The 23,376-nt window shown below is 62.3% G+C and overlaps 2 protein-coding genes across 10 annotated transcripts in view; one reads left to right on the plus strand and one right to left on the minus strand.

Moving 5' to 3' along the window:
• Positions 1-933: 933 nt before the first annotated feature.
• On the plus strand, positions 934-17,045 carry SREBF1 (sterol regulatory element binding transcription factor 1). 3 transcript variants are annotated; one of them, XM_027974786.2, is made up of 20 exons: positions 934-1,195; positions 7,846-7,899; positions 9,187-9,618; positions 9,979-10,166; positions 10,251-10,388; positions 10,488-10,706; positions 11,324-11,438; positions 11,610-11,830; positions 12,061-12,262; positions 12,375-12,553; positions 12,796-13,057; positions 13,136-13,302; positions 13,440-13,608; positions 14,107-14,215; positions 14,455-14,564; positions 14,663-14,795; positions 14,945-15,110; positions 15,557-15,757; positions 15,853-15,961; positions 16,291-17,045. In XM_027974786.2, the coding sequence occupies exons 1-20, from the start codon at positions 1,048-1,050 to the stop codon at positions 16,518-16,520; spliced, it is 3,552 nt and encodes a 1,183-aa protein (XP_027830587.1). In that variant the 5' UTR covers positions 934-1,047; the 3' UTR covers positions 16,521-17,045. The 3 variants fall into 3 exon arrangements, with proteins under 3 accessions (XP_027830587.1, XP_042111678.1, XP_027830585.1); XM_042255744.1 differs by having other exon boundaries at positions 934-1,138; positions 7,805-7,899; XM_027974784.2 differs by lacking the exon at positions 7,846-7,899 and having other exon boundaries at positions 934-1,138.
• A 472-nt stretch (positions 17,046-17,517) lies between these two features.
• RAI1 (retinoic acid induced 1) overlaps positions 17,518-23,376 on the minus strand; it is a 103,659-nt gene continuing 97,800 nt past the window's right edge. For all 7 annotated transcript variants that reach the window (XM_027974777.2, XM_042255738.1, XM_042255737.1 and 4 more), the window contains 3 exons: positions 20,597-20,690; positions 19,144-19,193; positions 17,518-18,848 (listed from right to left, as the gene is read on the minus strand). In XM_027974777.2, the coding sequence (XP_027830578.1) occupies positions 18,834-18,848; positions 19,144-19,193; positions 20,597-20,690 (159 nt within the window). In that variant the 3' untranslated portion in view covers positions 17,518-18,833. The remainder of the gene's footprint in view (positions 18,849-19,143; positions 19,194-20,596; positions 20,691-23,376) is intronic.

The following is a 23,376-nucleotide window of genomic DNA, read 5'->3' on the forward strand; positions in this document are numbered from 1 at the left end:
CTACCAAGGGTGCTTCTGCTCACTGCTTCCACACTTCCAGCACCTGCATATTAGTATCTCAGTCCACCTCATTAGGACCCTCCCTTGGCACCTAGCTCTGCCCCCAACCCACAGGACCCAGCGTCCTGGTCCAGCCCTCTCCCCAGCCTAGCTGTCTCCTCTGACCTGCTCGAGCCTGTCCTGATCCAGGGCAAGGGGTCCCAGGCCCAAAGCACAGACTGCCCCTACCTCATCCCAGCTGCTCTGGGGACGGGGTCCAGTCCTGGTACAGTTCCAGGTGGCTGAGTGAGCTTGTGCTGGTGAGATCCTAAACTCTGGGTGCAGAGGCCAGCCCACCTTCAGCAGCCAGACTGGGCCCACTAACCCCCAGCCCTTCTGTCAGTCCCACAGCTGGATCTGGGAGGAAACCAGAGAAAGAGTGGGAAATTCTAGCCTCTTCCAGGCTTTTCAGAAGATCTAAAGAAGGAGGGGCAGGCTCATCTCACAGGCCCAGCCGGCCACTGTTACTAACGTCCCAGTCAGCCTATGCGGAGACACCATCAAGCCCCGTTACAGCTGATGAAACTGAGGAACAGTGTGGTGAGGTAACTGGCCAGAGGGCACACAGCAGGTCTTGGACTAGTCTGTCTTCTAAAGGCCCAAATCTCGGAATGAGGTTTGTCGGGTCACTTCCTGCCCCAAGTTCAGCGACATCTGGGACGGACCCAACCCGGGGCTTCCACTCAGCCCCCTTGCTCAGGGCGGGAGAAGCCGGGGCCTGCGGGAGCCCCGCAGCAGTCCGCGCGGGGATGGAACGGCCAGGGGACGGGTGCGCAGGCCGGACCGGAGCCGCCTGACGCTCCTCAGGTTGGGCGGGACCGTCCACCCGGGGGCGGGGCTCCTGCAAGTCTCCGCCCCGCCCCGCCTGCCCCGCAGAACCGCCGCCGGGAACCCAGTTTCCGAGGAACTTTTCGCGGGCGCTGGGCACCACCGAGTTCCGGGCGGGACGCGAACGCGCGGAGCTGCTGCGGCGGGCCCGGCGGACCTCCGAGAGGAGGTGACTGCGCCATGGACGAGCCACCCTTCAACGAAGCGGCCTTGGAGCTGGCGCTGGCCGAGCCGTGCGAGCTGGACGCGGCGCTGCTGACCGACATAGAAGGTGGGTCAGGGCCACTGGGCTCCGCGCGCGGGCGGCGCCGGGCGCGGGGCGCGGAGGGGGTCGGGGGCGCGGCCTCTGTGCGGAGCTCTCCGCGTCTCTGCGCCGAGGGCTGCGGGCCTCGCGGTTCTGTCCCCGCGGAGCTGCCCGTGCCCACCGGGTCCTGTAGGAGGCTCGGCGCTGAGCACGTGCGCCTCTGGGCGCTTCGGCCCGCACCCCGCGGCCAGCGAGTCCTCAGTCGGGAGGCGGCAGTGGCGAGAGCGGGGCAGCCGGCATCGCCGAGGCCCCGCCCCGCCCCGGCCTTGACGTCAGCGGGAGGTTACTCTCGGTCGTTCCCTCCGGCCCGAGAGTTCAGCTCCGCGCTCGCGCTCCTGCGCATGCGCGCCGCGGTCCCGCGGACCCTGACAGACCAGGGCCTGATTCTCCTAGCTGGCTCCCGGTATCGGTTCGGCACACGTTTATCGAGCGTCTACTGAATGCCAGGCCCGGTTCTAGGCACCAGAGGTTCATAGACCTGGGCTCCCCCTTTCCTTGGAAGCACAAACCCACCCTAAGGAAACCCATAAACAGATATTTACACCTTGTGGTGGGGCTGGGGCAGGGCGACTGCTTCGGATAGGGCGGTGGGGTGGGACCTGAGCTCAGTCCCGATAAGGATGTCTTCCCCACGGAGGGCACGGCGAGGAGTTGGAGGGACACAGGTGAGACTGGGCAGGTGGGTGGAAGAGGACTTGGCAGGAAAAGGCGGGAGCAGCAGCGCGGGCTTTCTCACACACCTGGAAGCACTGCTCTGGTTGTTCTACAAAGAGAGTGTTGGGGGCGAAGCTGCAGCGGGGCCAGTCAGGAGGCTGTTGCCCACGGTGCACAGAGCACATTCCAGCCTCCACAAGTTGCCTCCGAGGTTCCTATGCAGTTTCAGCCACGTTGGCTACCTTGCACTTGGTTGATGGGGATAACAGGCCCTGAGCACAGGACCCAAACCTCCCACAGCCTGGATGGACTCATCCATGGAGCCTATGCCCGCCCTAGGGTTAGCAAAATGGACACATCTGAGCCAACCACTCTTTGGTTGGCTCGCTGGGAACCCAGCTCGTAGGGCGCAAGAGTTGCCAGGTCCCCTGGAGGGGAGTTGAGAGGAGGGCCAGGCAGCGTTGACTCAGGGCTGAGAGCTGAGCTGCATCCCAGAGGCAGTGGGATGTTAAGTGACTTGTCCCAGGTCACACAGCAGAGCATGGTAGAGCCAGAATTCAAACCCAGGATGGGAGCTCCAGAGGCCACACTCTTAAACGCTATTGTGAGTGTGTGTGTGTGTGTGTGTGTATGACGCCATAGAGCAGGGGACTCAGGAGGCTGCTCTATATGGAGGTATGCTGGAGGCTTGGGAGTGGGTCGAAACGGGGTCATAGGTCACACGGCCACCTCCCCATCCTAGCCCAGAGCCTTTGACTTATGAGACGGAGGACTGGCATCAAAGAGTCCGCCCATGTCCCTGAGCCCCACCCAGCCTGGGCATGTGGCTCGGCCAGACTCCGTCATGTGACCAGCGCCCTCACTAGGAGCCCCAAGTCCTGTGCTGCAGGCCAGGCCCTGGCTGCACTGCACGACAACTCCGGGTAGATCCGCGTGCTCCCAGCCTCCTTTTCCTGTTTTTGTTTTGGGGTCCCTTGTGGCCATGAGAGAGGGTATGTGGGAGCCGCCTTGCATGAGTGCTGGGATTGTGTTGATGCCGTGGAGGGCCTTACTTCCCGCTGGTTCATACACTGCACTGTGTTGCTCAGTGACGAAGAGGCGATTGGAGGAGGCTGCTGGTCAGGTGGGCCTGGTCAAGGAGTGGCCTGAGCCTCTGGTGCATAGCTGGAAGTCACCTCTGCCTGGGCTTCCCAATTCATTGTGTCTTTGAAGTCCGGGTGTTTGCCTTCGGTCCAGTCCCTAAATCAACAGGGACCTGGCTTCCTGGGCTCCAGGCCAGCCTGCTAAAAGAGGTACATGGGGGCCAACCTGCCCCCCACCAGGCCACTCCCCACAGTCTCTCATGCCCAGTTCTCTCCCTGGTGCTGCCAAGCATGGGCCTTCCGTAGAAAACAAGCTCAAGATGGCTTACAGCCCTGCTCTGGCCACAGCATATACCTGCTCAGCTCCCTAACCACCATGGCTCCCCAGAACCCCAAGATACAGTCCCTTGTCTCAGCGTGGTGTTTGAGACCTGTCAGGTGGGCCGGGCCCGCCCTCCCGTGGTAAGTCCTGTCCTCCCTTCAGGCCCTCCCCATGCCCTGGACACACTCGGCCCCCACATGGCACTCCTGCCTCATCCTCACGTCCAGAGGTCCTGAGGGCAGAGCCTGGGAGAGGCCTCTCCCCCTGGACACGGCACCTCTCCATCCCTCTCCTGCCTTGGGTGCCCAGGTGGCAGGAAGCAGAGGCCCTCCCGGTATGGCCGTGTGCTCTCTCCAGGCTGCAGTGGCTGCCCTGGAAAGCTGGGGTGAGGCCATAGGTGGGCTGCCCATGAGCCCCGCTGAGTTCCAGCCCTCGCACCTGTGAGGGGGATGGGGAGAGCTGCGGGCAGTCCAGGGAGGCGGGTGGGCTGGCAATTGGGAGCTACCTTCTGCCTGGTGGTCACCTCACTGGATGAAAACATTCTAGATGACCTGCCCAGCCTCAGGTGGGGTCACCACCGGGCAGAGGCCTGGGTCTGGACTTCGCCCAGCTGATAGGGGCAGGCCAGGTGGCAATGACTCCTGGCCAGAGCAAGTGCCTCTGTCCTGTGTCTTTACAGGCCCCATGGATGTGCCCTTTGACCCTGGGACCTACTGGGCATGCATACCTGCACCTGTGAAAGGGGAAGGGAGAGCCTCAGAAATGCCACGGTCATCTCCTCACTGGTATACAGACTGGGGGCAGACATGTCCACTACCCTCACCTGCCCAGCTGAGGTGTGGGGAGCAGCAGGAAGGCCAGGCCTAGTGGAGGTTGCCTCCCAGGCCCAGAACACGTTGCAGTAAATCCATCTCTAGCTGGCAGAGGAGGGCCCAAGCCCAGGATGTGTTTCTGGGTCTCTGGCCATAGTTGATGGTTTGCTGCACAACCACCTCAGGGCAGCCTCAGAGATGCAAAGTAAAGCACCTTCAAGGTTCCATTCACACAGTTGTGAGGACTAAGGAAAGCACCCCAAAGTAGGTAAAAACGATAAAACCCAGTGCTGGTGATGCTCTGATTAAACGTGATATATTGCAAGGGAGAGTGTAAGGAGGTTTATTGTTCCAGAGAGCAGCCTGGCAGCTTGGAAGCAGTGTGCTGCCTTTGAACCAACATACACACTTCAGAGGGGGCAGTGCCAGGGCTGAGCCTTGGAGCTTCACACTGCCTCCCCTCTGCGTAGCACTCTGCACGCACATCCTGACCTGGGATGAGTGGTGGCAACAAGTTGGGACAGAGCCAGGCTGGCCTCAGGGCTCACTCCTGCCCCTGGCAGGCGGGGCTGGGGGCTGTGGGCTCGGGGGGTTGGCAGGCCTGGGTGTAGGTCTTAGGTTCTTCGCTTGGCAGTCGGAGGACTGGGGCACATGGCCTCCCTCTGAGCCTTAGTGGCCTCTTCCGGCTAGAGGGCTCATATTCAGGTTCCCCTGGGGCTCTGGCCCCGGGGCCATCCCATTCCAGGAAGAGCAGGCACCCGCCACGTCCCTGGGCAGCCACACACACACAAAGGCACCCTGTACCCCCATTGCACACATGATCGGCTGAGGACATGTGAACCTGCCAACCATGCTTCTCGGGAGGTTCCAGGAGATGCTGGTGGGAGCAGCAGGGCTGGCTGGCAGGGTGCAAGCCCGTTCCCCACTGCTGCCCTGTGCCCTCCCTCACGTAGCCAGAGGTGGAGTGGTGCTGTTGCTTTGTGCTGTCTGCTGCAGACTTTGTGACCTGCTCACAAATCCCTTTTCTGCCCATTCCCTGAGAATTGGTGTTCTTAGCTCAGGCGACAGACAAACGTGGGTTGGAACTCCAGCTTTGGGCTGCCTCCTTGACCCTCTTCCCTCTTGACCCCCTCTTCTGCAGTCTCACCAGCCTCTTCTTTGTCTTGACAGTGCACCAAGCTTGCTCCCACCTCAGAGCCTTTGCACTTGCTGTTCCTAGTGGCTGTGACATCCTTCCTTCCTCCTGGCCCACTCCCTCCTTTCGCCTCTACGCAGATGCCCCCTCCACAGAGAGGCCTGCCCTGACTCCCTCTGTTTCTTCACGATGCTCATCACCTGCACCCCCTTCCTCCACGGATTAGTAGACGGTTGGCCTCCCTCACTGGAACAGAAGCTCCACTGGGAGGTCTTCACGCTCTGTTCCTGCACCCCCAGCACCTGGCACTGGCCTGACATTTAGGAGAGGGCAGTAGATATTGTCAGAGAAACATCTGCGCTTCATGGGCCAGGCCATATGAGGGAGGTGGTGAGCTCCCTGTCCCAGGAGGCATGCAAGAAGAGTTTGGGGTGCAAGACCTTGTGTCAGCACCTGTGGGTCATAGGCTCCTGTGATAGTCAGAGTTGGGCTCCTGTGGGTGAGCGCTATGGGGGTCCCCCAAGGATATCTGTCATGGCCTCACAGGATAAACAGGTCCTAGAATAAAAGGCCCACATCTGCCTTCAGAGGGAGATTTGAAGGTAGAGCCAGGGAGTGGGGAGAGGGGTTCAGGTTTCCTGTTAGGCCCTGATAGAATCAGGGCAGGAGAGGAAAAGATGAAGCCAGGCTTGGGGAGGGGTAGGTGGGCCCTCTGAGGCTGAGCCCACACCTCTCCTCTCCCCTAGAGTGGGTGCAGGAGCCACGCAGGCCTTGAGTCTTAGGTCATGCGAGTGCTTACTTCACCAGCAGAGAGTCCCCACTGTGGGAGCCCTGTCCAGCCTTTCAGACCCACTGGACTGGAGGGAGCTTCCTTAAACTGCACCCTGGTGGGGGTTGGGGGGTGCTCTCTTGCCTCCTAGAATCCCCTGCTCCAAGGCCAGAGGTGAAGGCTCAGAGGAGAGTGACTTGCCTGGGACTACACAGCAAGTAAAGGGTGGAGGGAAGTTCTGGCACCCAGATCTGGCTTTAGGAGAGAGTGAGAGGGGCCCCAGTCAGACCGTGAGTTCGCCACCAGATTGTGCTGCGTCTTTGTTAGATCATGTCCCTGAGGCCAGCCCTCCTCTTGGCAGCTGTTCCTGACCCTATCGGCCATGGGCCTCTCCCTTCTACGTCCTTGGTCTAGATGGGACAGAGCCAAGACATGTGAAATGGGAAACAAAGGGGCCGAGAGAACGTGAGACAGGGAGAGGGATGGTCAGGAGCAGGTAGGCTTGACATTGGGTGGCCCTGGCCCTGCAGAGGCTCAGGTGTGGGTCAGCCCTGGAATTCAGGCCTCAGTGTCTCCCAGTCTCAAGTGAGGTAGGAGCCTTGCCAACACCAATGTCTTGATTTGGGGGGGTAAGGGAGGGTGTGAGCACCCACCAGCTGAGGAGGGAGGGGGGTGGAGAATTCAGTTGCCCTTGGCACCCGCTGCAAGGCCATGGAAGGACCCGGACAAAGAAGGGTGGATACGTGATGGAGAGGAGCTTCCTGGAAAGTGAGAGCCATCGGGGCCAGGGGGTCTCTGCCCCCAACACCCTCTGAGGCTGCTGGACACCAAGAAAGGGTTGTGGGTGGGCTTGGCCGCAGTTGAAGGCTGGCCTGAGCCTGGAGTCCACTTGGCCACAAAAGCTGGAGCTGGCAACCTGGGCTGCTGGCCAGGCTTTGTTCATCTGTGTAGAACTCGAACCTTACACAGAAGGGGAGAGGGCCTGGGTGCCCCTCCAGAGACCCTCAGAGCCTGTCACCCCAGGACTTCCTCACCTTCTGTCCCAGGGACTGGGCTGCCTGTTGGCCTCCCCGGACCCTGCAGTGAATAAGTGAGTCAGGTTCACCCTGAGACTGCTGGGGCTGGGGGTGTCACTGACCCCGTCCCAGATCCAGGCCCCTCTTCAAAGGGATGTCTGTGTGGGGCTTCAGCTGGGGCTCAGCTGTTACTGGCCATCACTTCGGGGTATGAGTTCCCTTCCTCAGTTTCCCTGGGAAGTGACTGTTGCCAGGGGTCCGTGCGGTGGGGTGTGGCCCATGCTGGGGCGGCCCAGGAAGGGGAGGTCCCCACACCCACTGCCTGGTGGCCCTTGGTCTCACTTGAGCACTGCACCCAGTAACACCTTTACTTGTCCCCGTCGGAGCCTGAATCGTGCTCGGCCCATTTTCCAAGAGCGAACTGAGGCTGAGCGTGGTCGAGACCGGCTCAGGGTGTCAAGAGAGCCGGAGACTTAGCTGCGGAGCTGGGGCACCCCTAGCCTCTCGTTCTACCGCTCTTCTCCGACTTGACCGCCAGTAACCCCTGCAGACGTCGGCGCCTAGTGGGTTAAGGGCCAGCGTCCGCTAGTAACCCCGGCCCCCTTGCGGCGCGGCGGAGCGCAACCCGAGCCGCGTGCCGTGGGGGTGGGGCGGGGCCGGGGCGGGGCCCCAGGAGGCGGTGGCGCGGCCGCTGATTGGCTGCGCGCGCTCACCCCATGCCCGGCCCGCCGCTACGCGGGGCGGGGCTGGCCAGCGGGGCGGGGCGGGGGCGGGGCAGGCAGCGGGGGCGGGGCCGGCGGTAGCTCTATCGCTCAGCAGCTTTAAAGTGCGCCGGCCCTGCAGGTGAATTCTGTGCTCGGAGACCGGCAGGCCAGCCGCCTGGACGCCCCGAGTGGCGACGGGCCCGGGCCGCGGAACCATGGACTGCACGTTCGAAGGTATTTTTTGGAGGCCTCCACCTCTTTATTATAGAGCTTTCATTTCCTCAGCGGGGTTCCATCCTCGGTGCCCTGAGGGGAGGTTTGTGCGCACTCCCTGCTCTAAGAGGTGTAGGCTCCCCACCCCAACGTCCGGAGTAAGGGGATAGCTTTCCCACATCTGCTCCACAGGGAGGAGGACCGCTTTTCCTTCTGTCTCCTGGGGCTCCCTTTTGGGGGTCATCTTGGGCTTGACAGTGGGAGCCCTGGGTTCAGCCAGTTTCCTCCCTCAGCCTCAGTTTCTCCAACTATCAAAGGGGTAGGGGGTCCTGCGGGAGAAAGCACTCTATGCACTATGACCTGTGCAGACCTGGAGGGCCTGCCAAATGTTTGTGTTTGAGGACAGGAGGGCTGAGCCTGGCACCCATCCCCACCCCCACCCCATCCTTTGTTGCGCTCTCCTGGCAGCCTAGGTCGTCCCCTGCAGTCACTTTCCTGCCTGGCACCTGTCAGTTGGAGGGACTCAGGTGACCTTGAGGCCCCACTCCGTGCAGCTGTCCTGTCACAAAGTGTTTTGTCTGTCCTGTCACAAAGTGTTTTGTCTGTCCTGTACAGATGGGGAGACTAAGGCCCAGTGAGAGGCGCCAGAAGCCCAGGCTGGGGGTCTGGGGGACACCTGGGGCTCCCAGGGTTTGCTCATGGGTCCTGCAGAGCACTTTGACCCAGTGGATGACTCCTTCAGTGGGTTAGAGGGCCCTGGACTGACCCAGCCAGGCTGCTGGTTGCCAGCTGGGGGAGAGGGCTTGTGGCCAGTTTGGGCTGCTGTGGGCCATGTGTCCAGTCTGTATGAGGAGGAGAGTCAGGACAGACGGCGTTGGCTTTCACTGAGGGGAGACGGAAGCCTGAATGGCCGGCCCCGAGCTGCTTGGCTGCAAACAGGGCCTGGGCTTGTGCCCAGAACATTCAGAGACACACTGGTTGACACACATATGGCCAGCGGTTGACTCTGCCCCAAGTCTCAGTTTATTGCACAGAGAAATGGGTTGGCAAAAGCAGCTCTGAATTGAGCGGTCGTGGACCTCTGCTTTGGGGGCCGCTGGCATTGTCCAGTGTCGCAAGGCTGTTTGATGCACTGGGCAAAGCTCCAGATGTCCCAGGTGTCTGTGAGCGTGGGCTCCTGGGGGTGGCTTTTTTGTTTCTGTGGTGTTGCTCCCACGTGTACACTGTCGGGGCCGGGGTGGGGTGTGAAGACACAGGACACCTGACACCTGCTCCACGGCTGCTCACGGCTTTTCCTCCTCCCTGCAGACATGCTTCAGCTCATCAACAACCAAGACAGCGACTTCCCGGGCCTGTTTGACCCGCCCTACGCTGGGGGTGGAGCAGGGACCACAGACCCTGCCAGTCCCGATGCCAGCTCCCCAGGCAGCCTGTCCCCACCTCCTTCCACGATGAGCTCCTCACTTGAAGGCTTCCTGGGGGCGACCAAGGCGACACCCCCACCCTTGTCTCCTCCCCAGCCTGCACCCACCCCCCTGAAGATGTACCCATCTGTGCCTGCCTTCTCCCCGGGGCCTGGGATCAAGGAGGAGCCAGCGCCCCTTACTATCCTCCAGCCCACCCCACCCCAGCCCCTGCCCGGAGCTCTCCTGCCGCAGAGTGTTGCGGCCACCACCCCACCGCAGTTCAGCTCTGCCCCCATTGTAGGCTACCCCAGCCCTCCGGGAGGCTTCTCCACAGGTAAGGAGGGAGTGTGGAGGTGGGGTTCAGGTGCTCTTGGTAGAGGAGTTTGCAGGCTTTAGCAGTCTGGCCCCTGCTCTGTGGCTGGAGGCGCCTGCTCACCAGCAGTTCTCGGGCTCCTGTGGACGAAGCACTTCCCTTACTGCCCGGGGTCCACACCAGCTACCCTTCCACAGAGTGATTCTTGGCTAGGAGGCTGGCATACTTGCATCAGAGTCCAGGGCAGAGCCATCCAGATAGGAACCCGCGGCCACAGGGGTAGTGACTCATCCCGGGTCACATGGTGATGAGGACCTGGGGGACAGGTTGGAAGTGGGTTGCAACAGCCTGTGTCCTCAGCCCCAGCCTTCATCTCTGCAGGGACCCCTCCGGGGAGCAGCTCGCAGCCACTGGCTGGCCCACCACTGGCTTCCCTGCCAGGGGTCCCGCCTGTCTCCTTGCACAGCCAGGTTCAGAGTGCGGCCCCCCAGCAGCTGTTGACAGCCATAGCCACCCCCACGGTGGCCCCTGGAGCAACTGCTGTGACCTCCCAGATACAGCAGGTCCCGGTGAGGCGGTCTGGCTGGCATCAGGGAGGTGGCGGCCCTGGGCCCAGACCCATAGCCCATGGCTGAGGCCCCTCCTGTCCTTAGGTCCTGCTGCAGCCCCACTTCATCAAGGCAGACTCGTTGCTCCTGACGACCATGAAAACAGATGTGGGAGCCCCCTTGAAAGCGGCGGGCATCCGCTCCCTGGGCCCTGGCACTGCTATGCAGGCAGCACCCTTGCAGGTAGGGGGCTTGGGTGGGGTGGGGGTGGTGGCTTGGGTGGGGTGGGGAGGGACAAGGTTTGCTCACATGTCCACCTGCTAACTCTGCCTGGCCCTGCAGACCCTGGTGAGTGGCGGGGCCATCCTGGCCACTGTGCCACTGGTAGTGGACACTGACAAGCTGCCCATCAACCGACTTGCCGGTGGCAAGGCTCCAGGCTCGGCGCAGAGCCGCGGCGAGAAGCGTACAGCCCACAACGCCATCGAGAAACGCTACCGCTCTTCCATCAATGACAAGATCGTTGAGCTCAAGGACCTGGTGGTGGGCACCGAGGCCAAGGTGTGGGCTGAGGCCCTAATAGAGCAGCTCTGGGGAAGGAGGCACCTGGGAGGAGGAGGAGGAGGATGGGGCTGGGCAGACAGTCCTGGGGCCCCAGCCTCCTCGGGCCTGGCAGCTCTGTTCAGCTGAGCTTCAGGGAAGCCCCGGGTGGCACAGGCTCTTCCAGGTGCTGGGGATTCAGCAGAGGACAGACAGAGATCCTGCTGTTGAGTAGCTGACATTCTAGCATGGTGCGGGGGCACCAACAGACCTGGGTTGGGGTACGCCAGGTGGCATAAGTGCTGTGTTGGAGAGAAGTGAGATGGGGGAAGTTGCAAACCTGAGTTGGGTGGTCAGGGAAGGCCTCACAAAGGTGATGTGATGTGTGAACAGAGGCCTGGAGGAGGTGAGAGGGTGAGGCATAAGGTGGAGTGATGTTGACAGCAGCCAGCCAGGTGCTGTTGTCTGTATCTTACTTAACCAGGCAGCAGGTTCTAGGGGAGGAATGTTCCAGGGAGTAGGAATAGCAGATGCAAATCTCCTGAGGCGATTGTGTTGCAAAGCAGCTCTGCCCTCTTGCTTCAGTGCCCAGCTGGCCTGACCACTTGTGCCATCTCCCCCCTACCCAACCCCTGCAGTTGAATAAATCTGCCGTCTTGCGCAAAGCCATCGACTACATCCGCTTCCTTCAGCACAGCAACCAGAAGCTCAAGCAGGAGAACCTGAGTCTGCGCACTGCTGTCCATAAAAGCAGTGAGTGCTGGCCCCCTCCACACCTGGTGTCCCTGGAAGTTCTTGCCCTGCAAAGGCCCTTCACCCTCTTTTTGGCCCTCCCAGGCTCGCAGCTCCCCCAGGTCCTGAGCTCCAATTTGGGGTGAAGTGGGGTGTGGAGCTGACTCCAGTCTGCTCCTCTCTGGCCTGCAGAATCACTGAAGGACCTGGTGTCGGCCTGCGGCAGTGGAGGTAGCACAGATGTGCCCATGGAGGGCATGAAGCCCGAGGTGGTGGACACCCTGAGCCCCCCCCCCTCAGACGCCGGCTCACCCTCCCAGAGCAGCCCCTTGTCCCTTGGCAGCAGGGGCAGTAGCAGCGGTGGAAGTGGCAGTGACTCGGAGCCTGACAGCCCGGTCTTTGAGGACGGCCAGGTGGGGCCTGCAGTGTTGTCCCTTTCTTGTCATCTAGCAACTTCCTCTGAGCCCCAGGACTGGATCAGGCCCCTCACATATCCCACCTCTCCTTTCATAGACAGAAGAAAGACAAGGCTGAGGGGTTCCCACAGTAAGGCAGGGGGCAGAGTTGACCCCTCCTTCCCGGAGCTGTGCTCTCTGGGTCACGCCACCCCGTTCTCACCGCCCTGCCCGCCCCCCCCCCCCAGGTGAATCCAGAGCTGCTGCCCGCCCCCCACAGCCAGGGCATGCTGGACCGCTCTCGCCTGGCCCTGTGTGCGCTCGTCTTCCTCTGTCTCTCCTGCAACCCCTTGGCCTCCCTGCTGGGTAGCCGGGGTCCTGCTGGCCCCTCCGACACCACCAGCATCAACCACCGTCCTGGGCGCAGCATGCTGGGTGCTGAGGGCAGAGGTAGGGTGGTAGGAGGGGGGCTCTCGCATATGTGGATCCCGTCCTGTGGGCTTGGGGCCCTGGATTTCCTGGGTGCCCAGCCTCTGTGTCCCCAGCTTCTGTCTGCCCCCAGATGGCCCTGGCTGGGCCCCGTGGCTGCTGCCCCCACTGGTCTGGCTGATGAATGGGCTGCTGGTGCTCTTCTCCTTGGCGCTTCTCTTTGTCTATGGAGAACCAGTCACTCGGCCCCACTCGCGCCCTGCCGTGCACTTCTGGAGGCATCGCAAGCAGGCCGACCTGGACCTGGCCAGGGTAAGTGGCCAGACCCTGGGGGATGGGAGCAGGCAAGGCTGGGACCCTGAGCAGTGCCTGGGAAGGTGCTGGGCATACCGTGGACCTCCCCTGTTCTCCCTACTCCTGTCTACCCCTCCAACTCCTGTGGACCCCTGGGGGCCCGGCCTGTGCTGCTGGGGATGGTGTGGTCCTCACGGGGGGCCCAAGATGGAGGAGTAGCACAGCCCCACGTTTCTTACCTGAAAACCCCTCACCCCCAGGGGGACTTTGCCCAGGCTGCCCAGCAGCTGTGGCTGGCCCTGCGGGCCTTGGGCCGGCCTCTGCCCACCTCCCACCTGGACCTGGCCTGCAGCCTGCTTTGGAGCCTCATCCGCCACCTGCTGCAGCGTCTCTGGGTGGGCCGCTGGCTGGCCGGCTGGGCAGGGGGCCTACGGAGGGACAGGGCCCTACAGGCAGACGCTCGCACCAGTGCCCGCGATGCGGCCCTCGTCTACCACAAGCTGCACCAGCTGCACACCATGGGTATGCGGGTGAGGGCTGGGCCCCTGGGGTCCTGCTGCCTCCACACCACCCTTGGCCTCACGCCCTCTTATCTTCCAGGGAAGTACTCAGGTGGGCACCTCGCTGCTGCCAACCTGGCGCTGAGTGCCCTGAACCTGGCCGAGTGTGCGGGAGATGCTGTGTCCGTGGCCACACTGGCTGAGATCTACGTGGCCGCCGCGCTCAGGGTCAAGGCCAGTCTGCCCCGGGCCTTGCATTTTCTGACAGTGAGTAGATGGTGACCAGTGGGGGCTCTGTGGGTGGGTGAGGGCTGCACAGAAAGGCACGTGGTTATGGGGGCGGCTGTGGGCCCTCTGGGGTCTCGGCCAGGGTTCAGTGTGATGGCCCATTCCCTCCTCAACAGCGCTTCTTCCTGAGCAGTGCCCGCCAGGCCTGCCTGGCACAGAGTGGCTCAGTGCCCCTTGCCATGCAGTGGCTCTGCCACCCTGTGGGCCACCGTTTCTTCGTGGATGGCAACTGGGCCCTGTGCAGCGCCCCGAGGGACAGCTTGTACAGCGTGGCTGGGAACCCAGGTGCCTTCTCACCCTGGGCCCTTCTCTGTGCCCACCCCTTTCCCCACAGCTGGCCGCCTCCTCCGTCCCCCGTTCCTATTCATCATGCCTATCCCTGGTCAGTGTCTTGTCCCTTGCCTCTCTGCTGTCCCTGCCCACCCTGGCCTGCTGCCCCGCCATCTGGTGTGGCTATGGGGATGTGCAGATGGGGACGCCAGTCTGGCTCTGTCTCAGCTGGGGCTCTTCAGAGGCAAACAGGAAGATAGGGGCAGGGGGCCAGGGGGCTGATTTGAGAGGTGCCAGACAACATCACCATGCAGTGAGGAGGGTGGGAAAGCGCGTGCATCCCAGGTGGGTTATCCTGTCCATTGGTGGGCGGAGTGTTTATCCACCAGCTTTCACTTGTCTCAGAGCCAGGCCCACCCGTGCCCAGAAAAGATCCCTAGTGCAGGGAGGTGCGTGTGCAAAGGAGGGGTTGGGGCCATTCTCGCCCCTCCACTCACCCACTCTTCTCTACAGTGGATCCCCTGGCCCAGGTGACTCAACTGTTCCGCGAACATCTGTTGGAGCGAGCACTGAATTGCGTGGCCCAGCCCAGCCCTAGCCCTGGATCAGCCGAGGGGGACAAGTGAGTGTCTCCATGCGCCTCAGCAGACCAGAGCCCCCTGCCCAGTGGAGCCTGTGGGTGGCCAGAGCCGGGCCACTGTGGCCTTAGGTGCATTTCGGTTCCTCTCTGGGCCTCAGATTCCCACCAGCCCGGCACGAGGGGACGGAGGCTCTTAGAGGAGCCAGGAGGCCAGGCTGTGCTGTGTGCGGAGGTGAGGACCTCTGCCAGCCATGTTGACCGCCTGTCCTCTCCTGCCACAGGGAGTTCTCAGATGCCCTCGGATACCTGCAGCTGCTGAACAGCTGTTCGGATATGGCCGGAGCTCCTGCCTGCAGCTTCTCCATCAGCTCCAGCATGGCTGCCACCCCCGGTGAGCTCCCCACCTGTGACGCCCTCAGCCCCAGTGCCAAGCAGCTCAGCCTCGGGGGCAGTGTGGCTGAGTTTCTGCCTCCTGTGCCCCCTTTGCAGGCACAGACCCGGTGGCCAAGTGGTGGGCCTCTCTGACAGCTGTGGTGACCCACTGGCTTCGGCGGGATGAGGAGGCAGCTGAGAGGCTGTACCCACTGGTGGAGCACCTGCCCCGTGCCCTGCAGGAGTCCGAGTGAGCACAGGCTGCATGCTCGTGCCCCACCCCCAACCCTGCCCCCAGCTTTGTTCTATGTCCTTGGGGTCCCGCCATGCTCTTCCCATGAATCCAGAACCAGGGCAGAGGGAGGTCCAACTATGACACCTCTATCTTGGCCCCAACAGGAAACCCCTGCCCAGGGCGGCTCTGCACTCCTTCAAGGCTGCCCGGGCCATCCTAGGCCGCGGGAAGGCTGAGTCTGGCCCAGCCAGCCTGGTGATGTGTGAGAAGGCCAGTGGGTACCTGCAGGACAGCCTGGCCACCACACCAGCTGACAGCTCCATTGACAAGGTAAGGGCTGGGGCCGGGGGCCTGGCCCGTCTCAGGGGCCTTGGCCTTTCCACTCCCTGGATGGTCCCCCTTGGGCTGCAGAAGACTGCAGGGTCAGCCAACAGCACAGGACGGGTGACCAGCCGGCCTTGCCTTCTGGCAAAGGCTTGGGTCCAGGGGAGAGTGGCTGCTCCCTCTGGCCTCAGTGTTGCCCCCCCAGGAGGAGGGTGGGGTGAACATGTGGCAGGGCCCTCCTTGGAGGCTGCCGCGCAGGCCGGTGGGGGTATGGGGGCCTGGAGAGCGGGCGGCCCCGCGGTGCATTGCTGTTGCATTGCATGTGTGAGGCAGGTGCAGTGCCTCGGCAGTGCAGCCCGGAGCCGGCCCCTGGCACCGCGGGCCCCCAGCCTTCTCTCCCACAGCCAGAGGCCCTGACCCCTGCCCTGCCCTGCCCTACCCACCACCCCCAGGCCATGCAGCTGCTCCTGTGTGACCTGCTCCTTGTGGCGCGCACCAGCCTCTGGCAGCAGCAGAAGCTGCCGGCACCCACCCAGGCCTCGCAGGGCCCTGGAGGTGGGGCCCAGGCCTCTGCCCTCGAGCTTCGTGGTTTCCAGAGGGACTTGAGTGGCCTGAGGCGTCTGGCACAGAATGTCCGGCCTGCCATGCGGAGGGTGAGTGCCCACGGGGCCCTGACTTGTGATGGGGACAGGCATGAGGTGTCTGAAGGGAGTGGTGACCTGAACCTCTCCTGGCCCCTCCTGCCCAGGTATTCCTACATGAAGCCACTGCCCGACTGATGGCAGGGGCCAGCCCAGCGCGGACACACCAGCTTCTGGACCGTAGCCTGAGGAGGAGGGTCGGCCCCTGCAAAGGAGGTGAGAAGGCAGGCTGGCCCAGGTGGGAAGGGTCACGGGCCAGGTGAAGGCTGCAGAGGGAGACCGTAAGATGCACAGGAGCCTCGGGACTTCGAGGTGGCCCCTGATGGGAGCCCTAATCTGAGACTCAGGGGACGACTGTCCTTTGTGGAGCGCTCACTCTGTGCTCCAGGGGAAGGAGCGGAAGGGACCAGCTGCATGGCAGCCCTGCAGCCCAAGACCAGAGGTGTGGGGGTGCACAAAGGACCAGGCGGCAGGGGCAGGGCCGGGGTCCGAGCCCCACCCCAGGCGCGGCCCCGCTCCTGACGCGCTCCTGTGCGCGTGCGCAGGCGCGGCGGTGGAGCTGGAGTCGCGGCCCACGAGGCGGGAGCAGGCCGAGGCTTTGCTGCTGGCCTCCTGCTACCTGCCGCCTGGCTTCCTGTCGGCGCCCGGGCAGCGCGTGGGCATGCTGGCCGAGGCGGCGCGCACGCTCGAGAAGATTGGTGACCGCCGGCTGCTGCACGACTGTCAGCAGATGCTCATGCGCCTGGGCGGCGGGACCACTGTGACCTCCAGCTAGACTCCTGCCGGCGGGCCTGCCCCAGAGCCTGGTCTCCGTATCAGCGGCCGAGAGCAGCGCCGGAGATCCGGGGCTCACGCCCAGCCCACGGACTGCACGGCCCCTGGGGGGCTGGAGACCCTCGGAGACGTCTGCTCTTGACCTGCGGGCCTCCCCAGCCCGCTCCCGCACTCGGCGCGCGGTGGCCAGGATAGTGCTGGCCCCTGGTGGCCGGCTGGGGGATTGCCGGGGCCTGCCGCCGCTGGATGTCACTTGCTCCCAGTGACACCCGCTCCTGGGTGTCATGGGCCCCCAGTCCGCAGCTTTCACCCTCCCTCCAGAGAGAAGAGAGGGGTGCATTTCACCGAGCCGAGGGACCCTACCCCCGGTGCCTCCCTCCCATCTAGGGAGACCTGTGCATAGTGTAGATCGGAGTGCACCAGCCTCCTGGCCTCCAAGGCTCAAGCGTTACTTTGCCTTTTGCAGACTTTATTTTCATAGGTTGAGAAGTTTTGTACAGAGAATAAAAAATGAAATTATTTATAATCTGGGTTTTGCTCCTTTGGGGAGAGGCAAACCAGAGGGGATTCTTTGGGCCTTCTGTCCCCCTAGCACCCAGGCAAAGGCTTCCCGTTCCCACCTGCCCTTCTGTGTTTGGGAAGCCTGGCTTTATTCCCTCCCGCTGACCTGGGCCCTTGGCCCTCTCTCTCATCTCCTGACCCTTAGGGCCCTTGTGGTCTCAGCTTTTCCTTCTTGCTTCCCCACCCAGCTTCTGCCTCCTTCAGGTCCCGGAATGACACGTTCTTGGGAATCTGTAGTGACTGGAGGAATTACAACCTGGGTCTTCCTGTGTGTCTGGGTGTGTCGCCTGCCTGACCCCTGTCCCCTCATCTGAGGCCACACAGCTGTGGCAGGGCAGCAGGGGCTTCTCTGCCTACTGCTCATTCCTGTCCCAGAGCCCTCCCCTAAAGCCTGGACCCTCTCCCAGCAGAATCTGGTCAGAATCCACGCTGCAGAATTCCAAAACAATCGTTGTATCTTTATTGACTTTTTTTTTTCTGAATGCAATGACTGTTTTTTTTTTTTTTTACTCTTAAGGAAAATAAACATCTTTTAGAAACAGCTCGATACACACAATCTTCAGTGTGAAGCAATATACTAATAAGAACACTAGTCGTCTTAACATTTACAGTCTTCATATATATTATATATATGTATATGTATACATATATATACACTATATAACGAGGCTGGATATAATACACACGTTCACCATTTTACAGTCATATGTACAGGAAGTTGCTAGGGCGGCCCCAGGCTGGGGCTGCGTCAGGCCTATCAAAGCGTGGACAGAGCTGAGGACACGGACAGACAGGCGGACGAACTGGTGGGCACTGGCCCAGGGCGGTGGCGGCTGCATGGGGAAGGGGGCAGCGCTGGAGCCACCTTCCCAGGAAGGGCTCCGTGCTAAGGGGCGCACGACGCACAGTGGCGACACACGGAGAAGCGAGCATGTTCCCAACATATATACATTCTATGTGACATATATATAGAGGGGCACACAGGTGTGTACATGGATCTAGCGCTGTCTCCGCTCCTGTGCGAGTGGCGCTGCGGCCCCTGGAGACGGTGGTCATGCGGAGGGTTGGTCACGCGTCTGTCGGGGATGAGACTCCTTCTGCGCTCCCAGGCTGGGTTCCAGGGATGGGGTGGGCTGGAAGGGGGACGAGCAGAAGCCAGCGGGGGCAAGTCTGCCCACGCCCAGGAAGGTCGCATCCCTCGAGCACAGGCCCCAGATGCTTGGCCCTCCAGACCTTAACGCAGGTTTTGGCCGAGGCTGGGCAGTTAGGGCGCCCAGCTCCAGCCCCTCCTGCGTGGGTCAGGACTCGCCAATCCCCTATCCCTACCCACCCCCAGGGTGTCCGGCTGCGCGCCACGACCGACCCACGTGGAATGTATACCACGTCATCCTGGAACTTTCAGGGGAGAAGTGTGTCCCCAGGCTACAAACCTCCCAGCCCCGTCAGAGTCTGGGTGTCCCAAGGGGTCTGGCCGCTCCGCGGGCTAACCCCTCTCCAAGCCTGGCGGGGGGATGGAGGCGAGAAAGCCCTGTGCCGTCCGGTGCCAGGAGCAGACGGATCCGGAGCATGTTTTCTACCCAACCAGGGACCACTAGCTTCCGCCCAGGGCGGCCAGATCCAAGATTCGGTTCGGATCAGGGATCCACTCAGGACCCGCGCCGGAAGCAGCGCAAAGGCCCGGGGGCTACGCCTGCGGCTCCTCTCCTCGGCGGCGGGCGGGCTGGCTCTGGCGGCTCCTCCGGCCGGGAGTGGATTACAACGGCAGCCTCTGCAGGAAAGAGACACGAGGCGCGCTGCCTATGGCGGTGCACGTGCTGAGGGGTCAACCCCTCTAGACTCGCCCCGGACTCGCAGTGAGAGAAACCCCGCCAGAAGCTGGGCCTGGAGGCTGGCCTCCGCGTCCCGCCCCCGGGCTAGGCCCGCCCCCGGCGCACGCGGGAGTAAGTGGCCCGGGGCCCTCGCGTGCGCAGCCGCCACCGCTAGGTCTGCCTGGAGCCCATGGGCCTGCGGCGGGGTATGCTCTCCAGCCTGGACCCCTCCAAGGGGGGCTCGCGGTCACTCACCTTATGTTTGGGGCATTTCAAAGAAAAGTTCTCTTCAATGAATATACAACCTATGAGCAAACAGAAGTTCGTGCGGTCAGAACCGGCGTCGTGTGTGGCCGGGAGGGGGGCGGCCACCGCTCCGGGCGCCCTCTGTTGCCGGTTTTTTTCAAAGACTAAGTCAAACTCTGCCTGCCCTCCAGCCCCGCTGGCTTGCCTGTCCTTTACTCTGCCCTCCCCCTGAAACCCCCTCTAGTCATAGGGAGGCCTCCCCTAATTCTCCAGCCTGTCCCCCTGCAAACAGCCAAGCCAATGCAACAGCACAATCCTGCCCACCCTGGCCGGCACTGGGGGTGGCTCTGCTGGAGGCAGACAGGGTGGGAGCAGAGCTGGGAAGGCTCCAAACCTCGTCTGGATCCAGCAACCTCAGCTGAGCTGCTAGCTGACCACAGCCACCTGGGTGGGCTCCCCCTGCCAACCCCTATGCGCCTTCCTGAGACTTAGTAATGCAGCTAATACAGCAGGAGGCCCTGCCTCAGGCCTGCTCCCTGCCTGGGGACACTGGCCACCTCCCTCTTCGCCATCCTTCTAGTTCGGCAGGCCCTGCTTCCTGTGCCAAAGCCTCTGGGGCTCCCAGGGCGGTGGGAGCGGGGAGGGCCCTGGCAGGGGAGGCCTCTGCTCTGTCGTGTGGCAGGGTTGTCATACCCTCACCCCCTTCCAGGGCAGCAGGGGACGGGGGACAGAGGTCCTGGGGCCTCCCGGAACTGAACCAGTGCTGCCCTCTCTGGGTTGTGTGCATGACCTCACTGCCTGCCCCAGAGAGCTACAGAAAGAAACAACTCTCCCCTCTGCTTCACAGATGGGGCCCTGACAGCACAGGCATGGAGGGACGTGCCCAAGCCACACATGAAGGATGCCACCAGGATCAGGGGTTCCAGGCTCTCTGGCAGGCAGTCTGTGCTCTGCATGCCTGGCAATAGTAGGTACTCGATAAACGCCCACAGAACAGATGAGCGAGCGAGCGGAAAGAGCAGGGCAGGTGCGGGAGCCTGGCATGGCCCTACTTTCCCCCTTCCACAGCTTCTGTTTTGAATCTCCTTTCCTTCCATCCCACTCAGTTTTTGTCACTGAACTGTCTCTCTCCCCTTTTTCTCCCCAACCCAGTGAACTCCCATTCAGACTTCAAAGGCCCAGCCTGGTAGCCCTGCTCTTTGAGGCCTGAGATCTTCCCCAGCTCTAGGCACCCCTTGGCAACAGCAGCTCACATACAGCTTTCAACCTTGTAGGCTATGCTTCTCCAGCAGGTGGCTGGGGACTGAGGTGTCTCGCCAGCATTGCCCAGCAGAGGGCCTGTCTGAGTGACACCAGAAGTGTCACTGCTGGGGCAGAAGAGGTAAGCTCAGGGCAGGGGTTGAGTGGGGCTGGTTCAAGGAGCTGTGCCCACATCTCCTGACCTGTCTGCTAGGGCTCTTACCCGCGTCGCTGGCACACGGGTAATGGTAGGTGTGGAGGCATCCTTTGTGGCAGCACCCTATGGTGGCCCCCGCTTCTTGGCAGCTGGAACACGTCTGGCGAGGAGAGAAGGAAGACAGGTGAGTCTGCAGCTGAGGGGCCCGGGAGGCCCCCACCCTTCTCTGAACAGGCCCTTGAAAGGCAGCTGTAGGAGAGCTCAGGATGGTCATTGGCACCTTGGGTGGGGAGCTCTCCAGGTGGGACACCTCATGCATAAACATAGGGGTCTCTGCTTCTGGCAGGTGTGGGCAAGTGACGGCTTGGCCACTGTGTACTGCATGACGTCAGCCGAGCAACACAGCTCTTCCCACCTGGTGTGTACAGTGGGGACGGCTCCTACCTTACGGGATGGTCTCAAAGACTGAAGGAGGGACTCTGGGGGCCCAGCGGGTGACACGAACTCACGAGGCCAGTCACCACCCGGCCATGCCCTTGCCCACCAACTCCTCCCCACACCCTCCAGGTGGGCTGCTTTCATGGGCCTACTCTACAGTGAAGTTGGGGCTCCCTCCCGCTCCAGGAAAGGTGGTGAGCATTGTTTCTCGCCCATTCTGGGGGCAGAAGCAGCGCTGAACCAAGTCAGAGGCCCCACCCTGAGGGGCCATTCACCAGGGGTGACACAGCTGGTGCCCAGATGCGGGGGGCATGTGAACCCCAGGCCAGCCAGCAGGGCAGCCGGGCCACTCTGGGTCTCAGAAATGGGTCTGCTGAGCTTGAGGGCTGCCTGCAGGGGGACGAGCTGGGAGAGGATGGCGACGCTAAAAAGGCCCTTGGAAGAGCAAAGTAAAACCCGAGGCCTGGGGAGGGACAGACCCCAGATCCCACAGACCCCGGGCCCCCAGTGCAGCAGAGGCCTGAGATGGGGGAGGAGAGCAGAGAAGGGAGCAGGCCCATGCCAGGAGGCCGAGTCACAGAAACCAGTAACTGAGGTTTGACGCACCAGGTCCGTGTGGAGGCCGCCTCCTTGTAACGACCTGATGGCGCTGGCATCATCATTCATTTACCCAGGTGAGTGATGAGAGCTCAGAGAAGCCCAGTGAGTTGCCTGAGGGCATACAGCTCAGGAAGAGCTGGACAGGACTTTGAGCCCAGCAATGGAGCTGGGGCACAGGCTGGCCATCATGGTGCCGTGCTGCTGGGGCGGGGGCGGGTGGGCTCCTTCCCAGGACTGGGGGGAACCCACTCCCAGCAGGAGGGGGGAGGCCAGGGATGGTCTCCACCCTTCCTGGGCCTAATTCATGCCTGCGAATGTTCCCTCTGGTGCCCAGCTGGGGTGGGGAGTGCAGGGTGGGAAGCTGGGGGAACACCAGTGATCATATGCTTCTGCATGGCGGTGTCTTTCTAATCAGGGCCGAGTCTCCAGGCCCCCCATTTCTTGGCTCACAAAGAGGTGTTGAGGCAGGAACAGGCCCCCAGACCTGACCCAAGTGTCCCACCCACAGCGGCCCTTGGATGTTCTGATGGCTGAAGAGGGACACTGGGCTCCTCTGGCTGACGGCGTCTCGCACCCCATCTGCACTGAGGCCCCTCAAACCCTGGAGACAGGCCTCTAGAGGTGGAAGCAGAGCAAGGCCTCAGGCCCTCCTAAACCCAGCATGCACATTCTGATCTGTCCCCCTAGGGGCAGCCAAGGGCCCCAGCAGTTCAAGGGAGAGGCAGACTCCTGGGTGGTGGGCCACGGTGTGGCTCAGGGCTGACAGGTGATGTGGGGGCTGCAGCAGGGGACACAGAAGGACGTGCCCCTGGAGGCCTGCCCGGGAGTTCTGATCCAGCAGAGCACTATGGGTACGAAGGTGAGAGCAAGGGCCCCTGCTGTGTGGGTGCAGGGGTTATCTGGCCATCCACGTGGTCATACCCTGCTGATGGGCTTGGTGCCCTGAGACTCACAGTGGACAGTGGCTTGCGGGGGTCATGGAACTGGCTTCCTGTTGAGCTGGGACTCCAAGACCACCTTAGGCCACCAAGCTCCGAGGCAGAAGGGGTTTCAGGGGGGCAGGTGGCCCTTGGAGGCCTGGGCTGTCAGAGGGGAGGGGATGAACCACGACCTGGGCAGCGCCAGACACTGCCTGTCTTCCCAGGGTGTCCTCCGGGCGGGGTGCTGCTCCCGTGAGCCCCTCGGAGGCTTGGCTGGCTGCTAGTCCCGGCCAGCTCAGCCCAGGACCACCTCTCTAGCAGGGAGGCTTTTTTGATCCTTGAGTAACTGGAGCGGACGCTGCTGCAGTGACCAGTGAACATCCCTCCCCACCCAGTTCCAACCTTCCAGGGCCGCTCCCAGGGTGGGAGGCCTCGGGACTCATTATGGAGGATGGCACAGTTGGCAGAGATGGGACCACCAGGCCAAGTGCTCCAGTACTTAATAGCCATGTGACACCAGGAAAGCACAAGGCCACTCAGACCCCCTGCGTCTGCCTCAGTCCAGCAGGACGTCAGACCAAAGCGCCCGGAATAGGCAACTGAGGAAGGACCAGGGTTGGCCCCCACCGAGGCTCAGACGAGGTGCAGAAGCAGCACAGCCAGGTCGGGGCTTTGAGGATGTGCACCTCGGGGGTACGCCACTCGGCACTTTTCTGGAGGGGATGTGAGTGTGGGCGTTATCGTTCAATGGAGGGGAACACCTGAACCTATTTCAAGGAAGCTGGGAATGAGGCAGTGATGAGAGAGAAGCAAAAACACAGGATGGGAGGAAAGGAGAACTGGGCAGGGAAGCACAGGGACCCCGGACTGTCAGGCCAGGAGGGCCTT

Source organism: Ovis aries, chromosome 11 (assembly GCF_016772045.2).
Source record: "Ovis aries strain OAR_USU_Benz2616 breed Rambouillet chromosome 11, ARS-UI_Ramb_v3.0, whole genome shotgun sequence".
Taxonomy (NCBI): domain Eukaryota; kingdom Metazoa; phylum Chordata; class Mammalia; order Artiodactyla; family Bovidae; genus Ovis; species Ovis aries.